The sequence below is a fragment of the Xiphophorus maculatus genome, chromosome 3 (assembly GCF_002775205.1).
Source record: "Xiphophorus maculatus strain JP 163 A chromosome 3, X_maculatus-5.0-male, whole genome shotgun sequence".
Classification (NCBI taxonomy): domain Eukaryota; kingdom Metazoa; phylum Chordata; class Actinopteri; order Cyprinodontiformes; family Poeciliidae; genus Xiphophorus; species Xiphophorus maculatus.
Window position 1 is genome coordinate 6,001,911 of NC_036445.1, and position 17,931 is coordinate 6,019,841.

The window sequence follows — 17,931 nt, forward strand, 5'->3', positions numbered from 1 at the left end:
TATTATTATTATTATTATTATTATTATTATTATTATTATTATTATTATTATTATTATTATCATTGTTGTTGTTGCATATTTTCCAACTAGATTGTTCTTCAATTGGAATATGTTGTTTTGTGTTCACCTAAATGAATTTGCAGAAGCAAAGGTCTATTTTCCTGTAGACCTGGTTAATGAACTACCTGGGGGAAACATCATGGAAACAAACCTCCTGGAAAAAAATCAAAGTGTAACTGGAAGGTGGGAGGAAAGAGGAAGTCTTCTTTTCTGTCTAATATGCAAATACTTCCTGGCTTTGCATGTCTCCGCTTAGAAGAGGAGAAAAAAAACCGAAGTGGGCGGTGCTATGAAAAGTGTTAAACTTCACTGTACTCCGACTAGCAACAGGATTTACTTTAATCTGTTCGTAAATGGAGTACGAAGACACACAGAAACAACCAAAGCAGGTAAGAGACTGTTTTCAGTCTTCACTACCAGTACTAGTTCACCTTTAGGTATATTAACGGCTGAAAACGTCCCGTGTTGTCACCTGTGTTTGGTAAAGGTACATACACCCAATACAAGCCTTTGAAAAGGGGCCTTTGTTGCGCAAATACCTGGCTTCAAATATCAGCTTTTCATTCAAACAGGGTAGCATGTTATGTTGATATGCCACATACGTTGCGCCAGAGGAACCACAGGATAGCCTGCTGTTTTGTATATGATCCCGTTTATCAAATCAGAAGGCAAATATCACCAGTAACAGAAAATGCACTGCCACTTAACTGTATTTACTTAATCAAATTTACTTGAGTAGCTTTTTGATGAAAAAAAAAAAACTTGTATACCTACTTTTTAGTTTTACTTAACAATTACTATTCTAAACTATCGCGACTGTAACCTAGGTACACTCTATCTGCCCACTGTGAGAAACTTCATTGGAAGAAACACGTCTTAACCAAAAGTCCAGTTAGACACAAACAGTTTTCAAGTGAGTTTTTTCTTTTTTTGTACGAAAACGCTGTTCTTTTAATGTTGTTTTCTGTCTGTTGAATCTGATCTGTCACGTGTAAATCAAGAAGATACAGTTAACACTAGAAGTACTTTATCCTGTTTTAACATATATTGACTACCTAGTTTCAGAAGTTTTATATTGAATAAAGGTTTGAAAAAAAAATGTTCTGCCTACATTTGTTGTTTTGTAATTATGTTATCTATTTTTGTTGTTGTTTGTTTGTTTCCTTTTTGGTCTTTAAACTACCAGAATTTCCTCAAAACTTTATATTTTTTATCTAATGACATCAATTTCAATTATATGGTATGATGAATATTAATCAGTTACTCAGTACTTAAGTAACTGTTTTACATAATACTTTTTATTATTATTTAAGCATCAGTGAATGGCAACAGAAATATATATTCTCTCAAAAACAGCATTGACATACTTATTAGCACATGCTATTTTGCAAAAATTACATTGCCAGACAATGCACAGAGTTTGTGCAGGTCTAATCAAAAGTTTAATCTCTTTCAGAACCTGACATCAGTCGTCTCCGCTATGTAAAACTTTTATAGTTTTATAAACTTGTGATTTTGTAAAGGAAATGTCTTCCAAACCTGTGCTATTCAGGTCTGCACAGGCTATTTATAAATAGATTCAATGTGAATTTACCATGATTTAATTAGCTTCTGTTTTAAGACTTTATAATCAATACTGTAGTAACACTGTGGGAATATTAAAATGTCTAATTTTTGATTTTGTGGTGTTTTGGTGTCGATGTTATCACGCCTTAGTAAACAACTGAAACAAATCACTCCAGACTTTCTGAATATTTAGTTTGTTGTGTTAATCTTTATGCATAGTGCTAATAAAATTTATCTTTCTCCATCAGTCGGTTGAAGAATATCACACTGAAGGAGCAGTGCCTTGCCTTACACATTGCTAAAACGGAGTTCAGGGGCTTCAGGATGGACCCGGTACTTCCCAGTGATGTTTTTGACTCAGATCTGCTGGAGACAGAAAGTGAGGAACTCCGGCTTAAAGTGGACTTCTTCAGAAAGCTGGGGTACTCCACAGCAGAGGTGAAAGCCGCTCTGAGAAAGCTGGGCCTAAGCACAGACACCAACGCAATGCTCGAGGAGCTTGTGAGAAACAGAACCACCAACACGTCACCCTGTTTTTCCGAGAGCGATGAGAGGAGCGCAGATCTGAAAGACCCGCTGCTGCCTCCCAGTTGGGACGTTGGAACCTGCAGAATCATGCCACAACTCGGGGAGCAAAAAAGTGCAGATTCGGAGCTGAGACCTATTGTTATTGACGGCAGCAATGTTGCTATGAGGTAAAACAAAACTCTTAATTTTATCTAGATTAAACACTCACTGATCACGTTGATAAGGTCATATTGCTAGTATCAGGTTGTATTCACTTTTGCCTTTAGAGCTGTCTAAGTTTTTAATGCGTAGATCCAACAAGGTGTCTTAAACATTCCTAATATTTTGGCTTCACATACTGCATACTGTAGTTGCTGGAGATTTGTAGGCCTGTTCCAATCTCTGTTGGATTAAGCCCTTGTAATGAAAAACCATTACAATTAAGTATATTAGAATAATTTTCATGTTCAAGAAACCAATTTGATATTATTTGAGCTTTGTGATAAGGTGAATTACCTGATGGAAGTAGCTATCAAAAGATAGGTACTGTATAATCATAAAGAGATAAACATAGAGATAAGCAATACTAAGGTTGGCTTTGGCATTTAAATGTTCCTCAGTTGGTACCCCGGTCTGCAAAGTGTGGTGAGAAAAATCAAGGCTCATCAGGCCAGGCAATTTTTTTCCAACCTGTCGTTGGTTCTGGTGAACATGTAGAAAGTGTATCCTCAGTTTCACTCATTCTACAGTAAGTCACCCAGTGATCTTCTGCTGCTATAGCCCATCTACTTCAAGTTTCAGCGAGTCTCCTCATTGAAATGCAGGACATTATTGTTCACACAGTTGTCAGTGGTATTTTCTTCTTCTTGACTCATGAACCTTAGAGATTGTCAAGGGAAAATTCCAGATTGTCAGTGTCTAAAAATACTTAGACCGAGGCATCTGGCCCCAACAGTGATACTACATTAAAGTCAATTAAAACCCTTGTTTAATTATCTTTCTGATGCTTAGTTTGAACTTCAAAAACAGTGCAGACTACCAAACAGAAGTACTGCTCTACAAAATAACTATGTAGATAAGCAAAGAGAACTAACAACAAAGACAAAAAAAATACAAATTAAAATGGATGCATTTAAGACAAAGAAAAAAACGTAGAATATAATCAACTGGTGTCACAGCAAAAAATGGAATTGTTTAAGACATCTGAGTTAGGAATAAATTGAGTTAATGATATGACACTGGCTGGTGTTAGCCACACTGCCTGAGCTTGTTTTGGCAAAAGGCCACTGATACAAGATGAAAACTCAGGAGCCCCACCCCTTCATGTGAAACATAATGCATATTGTCCTGAATGAATAGGGAAGGGATAGCACACAAGCTCCTTCAGTGAGATCATTCAAAGGCATGCTGTTTTGACACGAATCAACTGAATCTTAGCTACTTCCTTCAAGATTCTTTCCACTGAAAACGCTTTAACTGATCCTCTCCCCCACACCCTTTCTGTTGTTTTCTTTTACAGTCACAGCAACAAGGAAGTGTTCTCATGCAGGGGCATAGAGTTGGCAGTGGATTTCTTCCTGGACAGAGGTCATAATAACATCACTGTGTTTGTTCCGTCTTGGCGCAAAGAGTTGCCCCGAGCTGATGCCCCTATAACAGGTGAGGACAGGCAGCTGGTTCCCGTCAGGAAGACCAGAGTTAGTTAACCCTTCTCTACCATCTAGGAATTGCTAAAGCCTGTAGCTGTTAGCAATTACACTGGTTACATTTTTAACCCTTGAGACATTCTTCAGCAGCTATTAGTCAGTATGACTTAGCAAAGCAAAGAAGATATAATCTCTTTCTAGTACACAACATATAATCTAAATTGTCCATCCAATTTGTTTTGTGTAACATTACATTTTCTACTACAATCAAAACAGAAATAACTTGAAAGATTACAAAAAAATGAATGAAAGTGCACCTTTTTCTGTGTGGTTCAGTTTAAGATGTTTTCACTTTAGCCTTAGAGTTTGGGCCTCAACATGTTTTAACAAGCTTTTTTTTCCTCAGTGGGATTGTGTGAGATGTGAAGAGAGAAAAAAAAGAAATACTCAGGTCATTGTCTTCAGTCGTCAGTTTAAAAAAAAATAAAATATTTATCCCAGACAAGCAAAGCACAGAATGTAGCTGCCGCATAAGGCAACAAAAAATAATGGGAAGGAAATAGGAGGTGTGGTAAAATGGGGTTATTTTTACGTAGCTATTTGAATATGACATCCACTTCAGTTTGTTCCTTTATTGTAGCTATAGGTATTGCATCATTCTTTATTGGTATGCTGGACATACAGCTTCTCATCACTCATGTGATATGCAATGAGACAAGACTGTCTTTTGTAATAATAAGCTAAAACGATAGATTTGGTAAAAGCAATGTTGCTTACTCTTTTAGGATAATTTGTTTTACATTACATAGTTCAACTACATATAAAATCTAATTATTGACTCACAAAGCTTTTATGTCACAAATCTGTATTGGTGACATAATCTAGCTTGATTTAATATCTTTGTTTCCATGAAACTGAGCAAGCTTCTTGATGATATTGCTTCACTTGAAGACTCTTGTGATTTTGGTATCTGCTCATCTGGGGTGGAGCAATCCAAAGGTTTTATTTCAGACTAAGAATAAGGAAGTAAAAATCGGCTCACAGCCACCCCTGGGAAAGTCCCATCAGGAACTTTATGCATTTTCTTTTTCCTCCACACCTACTGTAGTTTGTTTATAGAGTGTCAACAATCATCCACAGCAATAGGTCAAGTGAAAACAGTCACCTGGATCTACAAAAACACCTGCATGAAAAAGGGCCAATTGGCTAAACATTACTCAACCAGTTTCCTGGTTCGTTGGTTAGGTTCACATGTCATTGCACTTGACTTTCTAACTTGTTTAATCAGTTTCTGTGATTGTATTAATGTTTAATTTGCCTACTGTGGGAGTCAATAATACAATATATTATGGGAATTGTGGGAACTATATTAGTTTTGGATATGAAATATACTTTTCTTGATAGCATTTAGTTTCTGTAAACTACTGCACATTTGTCGAATGCTTATTGCATTTTTAAAGCCGTGTTTTTGTGGCAACCTCTTCCATGAATTTTGGAAACAATAACATGGTGCAGAAGTTTGAATTCAATGTGTATTTGTCTTTATTCAGCACAAGGTCAAAAAATACAAACGGACTCAAATCTATACATTCACTCTTCTAATATTAGGTTTAATCGCTCTTAGCAAGTTGCGGAGAGACTGCACAAATAAAGTATTTAACCATATGGCATATTTCAAAAAATGCTTGAATTCATTTAAATTAGTTGGTTTGATGTCACAACTTTAAGACATAACTTAAAGAGTAGTAATACATTGACAGTAATATTAGCTGCAGTTTCTGTATCTGAGTCTATATGTATGTAAATTTTGACACAATAAATACAGTTCTAATTCATGTTTTAAAATCTGACTAAAAAAGTGTAAAATGTAAAATTCTGACCAATACTGTAAAAAGGACTAAAAACACATTTGACTAACTTGTGACCTTTACTCTTTTCAGATCAACATATTCTGTTGGAGCTTGAAAAACGGAAAATAGTGGCCTTCACCCCTTCCCGCCGGGTTGGTGGCAAGCGAGTGGTTTGTTATGATGACCGCTTCATTGTCAAACTGGCGCATGATTTAGATGGCATAATTGTGTCCAACGACACCTACCGTGATCTTCAAGGAGAAAAACCTGAGTGGAAGAAATGCATTGAGGAGAGGCTCCTCATGTACTCATTTGTGAATGACAAGTAAGGAGAACATCCCACTTCTTTTTTACAGTACCACTGTTTAATAAAGGGCTGCTGCTGCATTAGAGGCACACCGTCTAGCTTATTGAAATTTTGTGAAGGACCTTCTTTGAAGTAGCTTTGTCTTTATTCTCGTCTCTTTTAACAGGTTCATGCCTCCAGATGATCCTTTAGGTCGACATGGACCTAACCTCGACAATTTTCTCCGGAAAAAGCCCCTGCCTGTTGAGCAGAAAAAACTGCCCTGTCCATATGGTAAGGAGTTACTACCTCACAGAACAGATATTTTATTTCATAAAGGAATCCCTTGATTAGTGTTTTCGCTCTCAAATTTAGACAAACAATGGAAACACAACTGGATAATTAGGCAGGGGTTTCAAATTTATTTTGCTTTGATGAAAAAGCACCTTATTCATTTTATTCATAAAAGTAAAATTTTTATAAATAAGATAAATAAATCCTATATATAATTTAGAATAAATTGGCAAAACAACAACAATCTATCAATTGTAAATGTCTACTGTGAGGCTGACAGGGATGTCCAGCTGATAGCTTCAAATATAGTCTGTTCTGGTTCTGCAGTTTCCACTTTCTGACAGAAGAATATGGTGATAATTCGATTGTGTTTACATGCATTGTCTTTCAGATAAAAAGTGCACTTATGGCATCAAGTGCAAGTACTACCATCCTGAGCGGGCAAACCACTCCTATCTGTCCTTGGCTGATGAACTGAGAGAGAAAGCACAAATTTCTTTTGTAAAAGAAGAAAAAAAGGCAAGATCATCTGTCAACTATCCTCAATCTGAACCTGAGCCTTCTCATCCTCGACACACACATCTCCCTTGGGATCAGCAGATTTCCTCAGTTCTTGGTCACATTAGTGAAAATAAACTACTGCTCTGGGAAAACTTCAGAAAAAGCCCCAACCAAATGCTGTCTTCAACAAATGGAGGAAAGTGTCAAGAAGAATATCCCGCGTCACACTACATACCGAATCATCATCCCAATATGTCTCGGGAATATTTTGATTCCGGTTTTGGTTCGACTGAGAGCTACTACTCCGACTTGCCACCATCCCGCAGCAGCACCCACAGACTTGGTTCTCAGCATCAAAGCACCCTCCCCAGGCTCCAACATTCCCCAGTTCACATGGAGAACTGTAATACCAGTTATTGTGGCAAATGCTGTTCCTATCCTCAGCAGCAGCATCACAGCAACATCGACTGCTGCAGTCTACCCATCTATGACACCTACAATCCAAATATGTTCCCACATGGTGTACATCAGCAACGGAGCCTGCCTGCCCATTTCCATAACACTGCAACCCCCCAACTCCATCATAATTACTGGTCAGATCCCTTTCAGGGTGTGCCGCCAGCCAGATCCTCATGCCCCACCCCCTCCTTGGCTTATCCTTCACATTGCCACAGCTCCTGTTGCTCCTATGAGAATCACCAGTACCAAACCTGGGGCCAGCAACAACAACCGCCGCTGCCTCCGGCTCCTGCTGCATTCAAGCAAAATAGATCAGAAACGCGCAAGAAACTGCATGCCATCTTCAACCCAAACCAAGTGGATAGGGTCATGGAGATGTTCCCGCACCTGATGGATGCTGAAGTTTTGGCTGCAGAGATACTGAACATGAAAGCTCAGGGGATGATATTCTGATCATGGTTCTGTTCTCTTTGATCTGGAATATCAAAATATTTAGGACAATTTCAGTGAGGGCTGCAGCAAAGTTAACAGCAAAAAAAATGTGGTCCGAAATTTTAGTGTCGTCATGCCCACATAGAACCACATCAATGTTTTTTATAGCAACAATACATTACAGGTGTGTTAGTTCTTGCACACTAAAACCATCACATTGAGGTGTGTCAGGGTTAAACACAAAAACACGTTGATTGATTTGAACCTCTAGATTTTTAGGGTTTCACATCATAATGATGTAAAACGCTGGACACGTGTACTGATACTGAGAACTGATGAACGCCCACAGAGATAGATTAAGTAAATTAACTAAAATAGAAAAACCATCAATACGTTAATCTCGTACCAAAATAATTAGTAGTTGCAGCTGTGTGTCATTCAGAGAGTATTAAAAAATGTGTTTTTCAGGGAACTAATGTAAAAGATATTGCAGCAATGCCTCATTATATCTGCTTTCTATTATGCTACTGAAATATTTATGGAATTTGAGCTATTACTGTATTATATGTATGACATAGTTGTCAAATGTTACTTTGCCATTCAAAGTTTGGATGGAATATGCCTAGACCAAAGATCACTGAGTTTCAGGAGTTTTGACTGTTGATGCATATTGTGTCAAATATTATTTTAAGTTCTCATGCTGTATTAAAGGTTTTATGCTTTTGCTTTCGCTGTAGTTCTCTGTAACAGTCTGCTCTTTCAGTATTATCTTTGATCTGGCTGATCTCACAAGGAAGCTAATCAGAGGTGGCTATTAAAAACACTACCTGAATTAAAGGAATTTACCAAGTGTGCTTTTCCCTTTCCTGTAAATGTGCATCATTTCCTTGAAACGCATACTGGCTAAAATGTAAATTATGTATGTTTTTAAGTGAATATTTTAATAAAGATAGAAATAAAAATTGTAAATGAGTCCTCTCAAATATACGTTTGAATTAGTGATTGTGGCTGTCTTGGAAAAAATAGTAAGGTAAACAAGCTTTAACAAATCTTACCTTTCAACTACATTTAGCTGCTTTCACCAATTTCCTTGAAATTAATATTTCTGGACTTGGACTGAGCCACAGTGGTCTCATATGTCATGCCAGAAATCACATTTCCCTAGCTTATATCATGTCAACATCTTTTAATTGTCTTGTCATATCTGTTTTGACTGTCTCAGAGGTTTGAAACATGCACCACCCAGAGGTAATCATAATGAGTGTCTATTATCAGTGCAATTACAACCTTACCAGCATACAACTTTGACCAAATGTAGTTAATGTAGTAATGCAATTTTCAAAAGTGTTTTTTGCAACTAATGCTTTTCTTGTGTACTCTAGAGTCAAAACAAGACATAAAGAAAGAAAATGTGACCAATCACCAACAATATGATATTCTGAGCTGCCATTAAATATATGGCAGTTTGCCAGCAGCACTTGAAAGAGACTTCATTTCTTAACACTTCTTAATATGTGTCAGTGTCTTACATATTACAATGAATTTGAATAAATAAGCAGTACTTGGTCATTTAAAACTACAGTGATTGTCTTTTGTTCAAATAAATATGTTTACTTGTATTGCTTTTACCTGGGCAAATATTCACAACAAAGAATATTTTCAGATACAAATTGGTTTAAAAGACATGCCGTTATACATCTGTAGATTTAGTGTGGTCTCGGTCATTAAGAGACTGAGCATGACATTAAAGACTCTTTTTGGTAAAGTTGTTTTTATTTTGTTTTGCTTGCTTTGCAAATAATCTCTAAGACATATTAATCTGTAGAAAAAATAGAAATTACTTGTTGTATAGACATTTTATTTACATCTCAACCTTTCAAATTCCCCCTTGTACCTTAGGGGACACTGTACATATTGCCTTGAAACTTTATTTCTATAAGAAAGTTGCTTTACATGAAAAATCATTGATGTCATGTTTGTCCTTTGATACACAAAAAAGTCACACATTAGCTGTCATACATGGGGTATAAGTCATACTTGGTAATTTGAGAGAGATATTTTGCATTATTTATGACATGAATTTTCTTCATGTAGCAGGTTTACTGTTCTGTCTAATGTTCTGCCTGGTCCACAGGATTCTTTTATTCCCAGGCCATCAACAACTTGTGGAATGGCACAAAGGCACCATGTCCCGGTTTGCTGCCAAAAAAATGAAATTATATTTAGATACATGACTGGAAATTTACTAGTTTCAAAAGCAAAAACACATGACAACCTCTCATACACATGTTTAGCCTTTTGCATATATACTGAGCTACTTCTGTTTAAATTATCTGAGTGATCATAGAGAAAATATCTTCAGAAATACCTTTTTGCTATCTTTGTCACTCAAATCAGACATGCCCATGCCTCACCTTTTAAGCGCTGTAGTCTGAACCTGCTCAGCAGGCTTTAGGACTGCTAACTGAGGTCAACAAGTTAGGGAAAAAGAAGGTGTGTAAAGGTACTGTTTTCCTCTAACTATTTTTGTTTTAGTATTAGGAAACAATAGAATACTAACCGTCAAATGAACCAAGGCATATTTGTTTAAAAGTGGTGGATTTACTTTCAAAGAAGTTGTAATATGATTATGTAAAGCACAGCTGAGAACCTTCGAGTTGGAAAAAACAGAACTGCAGTGTAGCACTTAAATTCTTCAGACTATATGCACAAAATATATCCACAAGGTATCAATGTATGGGGAAATTGATATTAGTTACCATTCAAAGTAGGTATGTCCATTATGACTGCCGTCACACAGTGATGCATCATGGCTCTGCAGCTCCACACCCAGGTGGAGCTCTGGCTCCCCCTGCAGGTTCCCCAAGAAACGAACTGTTCCCGTGCTGATCCGGCCAGATGGCAGCATGATCCTAACCCGATGACCCAGTTGCAAGTCCATGGGTGAGTGGGGGACAAAAACCCGATGTGGGCCGTGAGACGTTTTCCAGGATCGCACACTTCAGAAGGGGAAAAATAAGTTAGTTCTACAGCAAAAACTGAAGTATCATATCATGGTTCATTTGTTGTTGTTTTTTGTTTTCTTGGGGGGGGCTAAATTTGTAGGCTGATGTCTGCATTATTTTTAGGAACGTTTGGTAATCTATGAAATACTTCAATATAGTATTTTCCATGTGTTGTTGACATTCTGCTAAGTGTCCTAAATGAAGAAGACATTGAATGGGAATGGATAAAAAAAAGTACTCAGGTCATCAGTGGTGTTTAAACAGAGTTCAGTTGTCCCAATCAGTGTTGACAGATGGGGTGGGTAACCTCCCAGTGGCTTCTTTTGGGCTGGGAAAAACAACTTTAGGTGGGTTGTTAACATTTGGGGAACTTTTCACAACATTTGAAAATTCTATTAAATTGTTTGTCATTGTATGGCAGAAAACCACAAACTTATTAATTTTATTAAAATATCATGTTCTTGCTCTCATTTCATTAGTTGATTTATTGTGAAATGTCTACATTCTGTCAAATATGACATCATTGTTGATTGATAGTTGCTGGTCAATCAAGTCTCACTATGAAATGTATTAGTCAATGTCAATTGTAAGGAATTTCACTAAGCTACACTGAGGTGTGTTGGCTTGATGTTCAAAGGCAGCATCACGCTGAAGTGGGGAAAATGCAAAAATTATCCTAAGGAAAAGGAGGCTGATTTGGAGCTAAAATTGTGGATTGCACCTCTCCCAGAGGATTCTAAAGGCCAATGCAAAGAAATCTGACTTGCAAAAGGGTAAGCTGGATATTCAGGTTTAGTTTAGTGAGGGATATGAGATTGACATGTGGATTGGTAGACCACCAAGTATAACCAGATTTAGAAGGATAATTATGACTCAAATTTATTACAAAATTATTTACAAGTAGAAGAGTAAGAAGATTAGATGTATAACTAAAAATGGCAGCATTTGCTCAGTCAACAACAGGGTTGCTACTCTGAGTTTCTCCACTATTATTGTTTTGAAAAGAATAGTATGGAGAAATTCCCAAAGCAGATTTAATGCATACTGCTGACGTTGCTACTGCACCAAACCCCCTGTTGTCTCGTACTGCCTTTGTGGTATTTTTTGTAAATGTACAGCTGTGCTGGATAATGAGATTCCCACATGTGACTTATGAACTGGTAGCAGGAGCTCTGAGGCAGCTCATCTTCCCAAGCTTGTGACAGAAATGTTTTGTGAAACAGCCTTGAGTTTTCCAATTAAAATTTTTACTTTAGTTGATCTTCCTGCTAATTTATCCAACTTGAAATATGGTAATTACTGCTGAGTAGACATGAAAAGCACAATTTAATCACATTCCCCAGATAAACATGCTGTGTCAAGGATAAGAGCCTAATTTTATGTTTAAGAAAGTCAGAAAAACTGATAAGGTCCAAGTTTTTTGTCTTCTTGTTTTAAAATGCCTGGTAATATTGGGTGTTACTAGATCACCTGTCTTATTACACCAAACAATCCAAACGTTCAATTGACTCCCTTAAATCATAGAGTCTGTTTTTTTTCCCAGAAGTTGGTGTGAAGACTTGATGCAGAAGGAAGCCCAGTAGAACAACTACATCTAAGAACTTTCTGAATCTATGATCAAGTGGAAGTGAAATAGGTTAATGTCTCTCAGGATTTGTAACATAGGCAACTCAGTCATAAAGGTTTTCTTTTACTGACATGCTGGCCTACTCAATTAATGACTGTACCTTGAGGCTGACGATAAAGAAGAAGATGATCTTGAGCTCTGTGGGGTTGACAATGATCCATGGCTCCCTGATAAGCTGCATGAATGGCTGCCACTTCTTGATGACACTTTGGATCTTCTGTGTTGGCAGAAACCACCTGCTCATCAGAGATAGTTGTCGGTGTCATTTCCTACTAACAATTGTCTCAATTGCTTAGTTGCTTTAATGTGATTGCTCTGATTTACTTGACTGCTCATTCAAATCATTTCCATTGTCTCTCTGCTCCTCACAAGTTCCCACCTTCAGCAGTATCTCAGCCTCAGAGAAAACCTGAGGAAAACCACAATCAGAATCATCGCCACAAACTTAACAACCCCTGCAAACATTTTAGCAAACACACCTGATTACGCAGTTCCTCCTGTTGCCTTTGCAGCTCTGAAAATCTCTTTTCCCACGATGCTCTCTCACAGGCGATCCTGGTCTTGATCGACAGAATCTCTCTCTCGATTTTGGTCACTCGCTTGTGGAGTGCGTTAACGCGGTCGGGGCTTCCTGGGATGGCTGCAGTCATCTTGCTTTCATAAGCTATTAAAGGACAACAGATGATAAAATGTAGTTCCATGAGTCTGACAGATGAAAAGATGATCTACAGATCAAACACTATTTTTGCAGTAACTTTTAGAAATAATTAAGCACATTTAAGGAAATATTGAGGTTGTAATATTACCTTGCCTTTTTTTAAATAGACAGCTTTTAACATGGAATTCAAACTCTGGTGGCATTATCAAATAAAATACTGTTAACAGTGAAGACTTGTTCTTGCGTGTTAGTTAAAAGTGTTTTACCTCATCAAATCCTTACCCACATGTCGTGTCACCTGTCTGCTTTTCTCCTCTGTGATGTGTGTTTCCCTTGGTAGGAATTTGATTGCATTGTATGGACAGATCTGCAGAGCATATGCGTACCATGCATTATGCAAGTACTGTGAAAAGATGTCATTATAAACTACCAATAGATCTATACAACAACTTACCCACAGAAACCGGCATGTGCAGAGTATTCCCTTGTATGTCCATATAAAGAATGTCTGTAGGATGTACGCTGTCATTTTTTTTCCACTCACATCATTCTGTTCTAATCAGATAATAAACAAATCAACTGTTTATACTTATTTTTCATATTAATTTTGTTTATCAAACAAAACTCCTAAGGGGATAAAGTACACCCTGTTTAAGGATTTTGTAACTTTACAAGATTGTACTAAACCAAGTAGGTTTGTTCCTCTGTTGTAGCATCACATTATGACGTGGTTCTACTCTACAGTAATAACAAATTTGCCTTTTGAAAATGTACACAACACTCACCTTTTTCAGTGGTTCATCTGTATATTGAAAAAAGAATCCAAAGTGAGGTCACATGTAGATAATATCTTTCATTTCTGATCAATAAGCTTCTATTTCAGGTCTCTGATAAACATTAATGTGGTGCATAAGGCTCACTGACCTGTTGCTATGTGCCAGCTTTGCATGAACAGCACTTGACGACTGCTGGGTAGGTAAATCTCACCTAATCTTCTTAGTCATGCAATTACACAGTCCGGTTGCAGCCTGGCTTCTTAATTTGGTCTGCTGAGCCTAATAGTGTATATAAAACAGTGAGAGGAAACCCTCCGGTGCAACCAGTGTCCATCTACATCCGTTCTGTTCTTTGGCATACTGAGCAACTCAAAGCACAGACTATTTTTGTGGAGAGGATTTTCAGACCTGCAACATTAAGCAATGTGAAGTCTACTCTACAAATATTGACACATTATTGACTAGTATATTCTAAATGTCAAATTGTGAAGGCTTCTCATTTACTAGATTACCTCCAAATTGAGTTATCTTAGTTAGTTAATCTAGTTAGCATAAATGTTCTTTATTGACAGGAAACAATAAAACTACAACATACTTTCATAAATGAAATGGGAAAGGAGGGTGAACAACATCAAATCAGAGATAATTACCATTCTCTGCATCAGTCATTTTGATATGATAGCTCTGTATTACTTATAGAATAACTAAACAATATTTAAAGTCAAGTAGGTTATGTTGTTAAGTTCTCGAAGTGAATTGACATTTTAGGAGTGTGTGAGCAGAATTCCTTGTGAAAAATTATTTGTGCATTCTCAGCACAACTAAGCAGTTGTTATAGAGTATCAATAAGCAGAGAGTCAGTGCAGTAATTTGTGGACTGGTGTAATTCTAACACACTTTATTCTGCCATTTTTCATAAAATAAGTCACTCTGTAAACAATTAGTTTAGCAGAGATTTTTTGTGCCTTATCCAACATATGAAGGGTGCCAACGACCATATGTTGGACAGCTGTTAAGTTAGCAGTCTTTGCTATGATTACATGTTGCATAAGAATTTTTTGGTTTTGTATAATTAAGTTGTCTTAGCAATGTGGTGTTTTACTAGCTGCAAGCCTTAGTTATCTTAGTTAGCATAAATAAATGGTCGAAATATATGATGGTGTCCACAATAAACCCATTATTTACCAGAGAAAACTTAAACTTTCAGTGGAAATTCTGAAGTAATCTGTCAACAACATTTCACTGTATGAAGAAGTACCTGTATCTATGGTATACAATATTTTACAGCTTAGACTAAGCTTCTTTTTTGTTTGTCGTTCATTATTGGTTTATATAACACATTTTACTAGATTAATTTTTATATTTAATTATTTTCCTGTATAAGTAGGGTCATTTATATATGTTCAGCCTAAAGTACTGTGCCACAGAGCTCATTGTTTGCAAATAAAACAGGAAATGTTTTTTTTCCATCTTTGACAATGCAGGTGCCTTCGGCTTCAAACTAAAAGCTTGGCATTGAGGTGAAATGTGAGTCAACTGGCCACGTACGCAAGGTAATTGTTGGAGATGAATAGGTGTATAATTTTAAGCCTTATTCAATTTAGGTATTCATTCAGAGACAAAGAATAGCACTCATCTCAAATTGTGGGTCATGTCCTCATGCATGCTTATAATCAGTCACACAAACTGAACATATAGGCAACAAGCAAACAGCAAAGCTCCTTTCATGGTTTTGAAAGCAGACAATAATGGGTTTTAATCAGCTTATTGCAGACACTATGAATGTGAGTGAACATCGTCTGTCTTTAGACAGAATAATCTCAGACAAACTTTATGCAAATCACATGCTACTATTTACTGTGTATTTGTTACTGAAAAATCCATTCTGACTGTTTACAATTACTTGTAGTTAATATATTAATGTTAATATGTATATACATTTGGAATATGATCAAAACAGGAAATTTACATCATGGATGTGCAGCAGACAAACAAGCAGCATCCGTGTCAGGTAAACATGTCAATATAAACCAAAATCTCTGCAAAATGCTTCAAACATCTTGTTAGATCTCATCAGCTACAAAGACTGAAGGCAGTATGAAAACAAAAAGATTTCCAACCTCCTTCAAGCAATGTGTATTAATGAAGTGTATGTGCTTCTCATGTTTTTAGCAAACTGAAAACAGATCCCTGTCACACCCATCACCATTGTTGTTCAGCTTTTGACAATGGATTTTTGAACATTGATACTAAGTACTTCAATACAAGTTCCAGAAGTTTCCTTGGGATCCTTTTTTGCTTTGCAGCACACATGTTATTTCAGAGAGTTTTGGTTACCAGTGCTCAGCTTCATAATGCGCTTACATTTCTTTTAATTGTACACAACTGTGAATTTGGGGAAACCTTAAGGGAGATTTAGAAAGTTTTAATAATTGCTTTTCTCTATTATCTCTAGGAATTTATTTAAACACCCTCCATGTAAAAGGAACACACAAACAATACAATTATTGCCTATCTCAATATTACTGACTTTCAAAACAAGTGGAGTTCCTAACCTCCTTCCAAAGAGGTTAGGAAGGTCTCTCTAATCTTTTGCGTCCTCCACAGATTCTCTTTCAAATTCAAGTTGGCAGAATAACTGGATCTCTCCAAAATGTTGTTACTCCAACATATTTGTCAACATGTTAAAACACTTAAAGAGTAATTTAAAACTAAATCTGCCAGGGGTATCAATAATTTTGGAATTAACTGTTATACTTTATGGAATGTTACCTCTATTTATTTACTTGAAGACTAATTACATTTGGATTCAACACAAATGTACTTAATGTACTTTGTACTTAAAAGATGAAAAGCTTGTGTTATCTTAAGTGATTGTTAGTGTTTGTTAGTATGAACTACAGTAATTAACGTTATAATTATGTCATAGATAATAACATAAATAATTCCAGTAAAAAAAACGGTTTGGTTGTTATGCCACAAAACCTTTTGTTTTTATGCTTCCAATAAACTTACATAATAAAATTATGCTTTTGGAAATTTTATTCCAAAAGCATAAAATCTGAATTTTGGTAAAAGGAAATGACTCAACACTTTTTAGAGTGTAATTTTGACGTTTTTATGATTTGTAGAAACATGGACGTGAAAAATGACACCAGTGAACTCCATAGACAAGATTTGTGTGTGTAAGTTTGAATTTCATTTTTCAAATCCACACAAGGTTAAGGCTCACATATGCATGCAGTCAATTTAAAAGTGATTGAAAGAAATTGTGTTTGGGTACGTTATATCTCTTGTGAAAGAAATAGTGTTCTGTCTATTTCATTGTTTTTTCTTATTAATATTGTCTTCCTTTAAATTGGAAATAATGTGTAAAGTAAGATACATAAGAGGGCAGGGTCAAAAACCTTTTTACTTCTGCCTACCTCCTTTTCAAACAAATGGCTATGTAAATATGTACCGTGTGGTGTGTGAATGTAAATGTGAATATGTTGGAAATAAACCAATAAACAAAACAAAATTTTGATGCAAATGATAAATGCATCAAAGTGCCACAAAGCTTGAAAAATTCTAATAACAATTCTGACAGGGTTAAAATTTTACATTAAATAAACAATCCACAAATCCCTTGATGTTTTTATGGGACAGTTTCCCCATCATGTAGTGCAAAGTTTTGATGAAAAGTTGAAGCAGTTCTGTCATCTGGAGTGGAGAAGCTCTTTTAGTGTTGTGCCCAAGAATTCTATGTTCTTTAGGCCACAAAGAGGTATTTGTTGTGTGGAAGGGTTTTATGGTTCGGAGAGAAAGAGGGGATCTGATTTCACATTGTGTTCAGCAGAAACCAGAAGACTCCCTATACAATCACACTGCAGGGCTCTGAAATCTCACCTTTATTCTTATAGACTTTTCGAAGACCTTATTCACTGTTTTTTTATTCCTTTTTTTTATAAAACTTGAATTGCTAGCTAGACGACTTCAGAGCACACTTATGATAGGAACCTAACACTTCAAACAACTATAATGCTATCTTCTTTTCTGGGTATTATGCTCACAAAACTGGGATGAAGTGGCATTTTGAGAACAGATAGAATTTAATTCTTGCTTTGTAAAGAATTTATTTGATGCCTTTGCTCTGAATAAGCGCTTAAAAGAGGCATTTAAAGTCATCCCTAAGGTTGACCACATTTGGGGCTTAATCAGAACTATAACCAGACATTAAAGAATTTTCATCTACAGTTCTGGGTGCTTTGGAAATCCCCACTTC

At 36.4% G+C, this 17,931-nt stretch overlaps 2 protein-coding genes across 3 annotated transcripts; one reads left to right on the forward strand and one right to left on the reverse strand.

Annotated features, from left to right (window-relative positions):
• The first annotated feature begins 345 nt into the window (after positions 1–345).
• Positions 346–9,148, forward strand: LOC102231225 (endoribonuclease ZC3H12A). The gene is made up of 6 exons (XM_005796050.3): positions 346–449; positions 1,875–2,321; positions 3,653–3,792; positions 5,720–5,954; positions 6,103–6,209; positions 6,601–9,148. Exons 2-6 carry the CDS (start codon positions 1,951–1,953, stop codon positions 7,620–7,622), a joined length of 1,875 nt encoding a protein of 624 aa, XP_005796107.2. The 5' UTR covers positions 346–449; positions 1,875–1,950; the 3' UTR covers positions 7,623–9,148.
• A 300-nt stretch (positions 9,149–9,448) lies between these two features.
• LOC111608170 (CAP-Gly domain-containing linker protein 1-like) lies at positions 9,449–13,432 on the reverse strand. Of its 2 annotated transcripts, XM_023331406.1 has the most exons (8): positions 13,346–13,432; positions 13,174–13,258; positions 12,713–12,897; positions 12,558–12,642; positions 12,334–12,469; positions 10,361–10,600; positions 10,162–10,251; positions 9,995–10,065 (listed from the first exon to the last, which is right to left on the reverse strand). In XM_023331406.1, exons 1-7 carry the CDS (start codon positions 13,418–13,420, stop codon positions 10,209–10,211), a joined length of 849 nt encoding a protein of 282 aa, XP_023187174.1. In that variant the 5' UTR covers positions 13,421–13,432; the 3' UTR covers positions 9,995–10,065; positions 10,162–10,208. The 2 variants fall into 2 exon arrangements, with proteins under 2 accessions (XP_023187173.1, XP_023187174.1); XM_023331405.1 differs by lacking the exons at positions 9,995–10,065; positions 10,162–10,251 and adding an exon at positions 9,449–9,800.
• Positions 13,433–17,931: the final 4,499 nt, after the last annotated feature.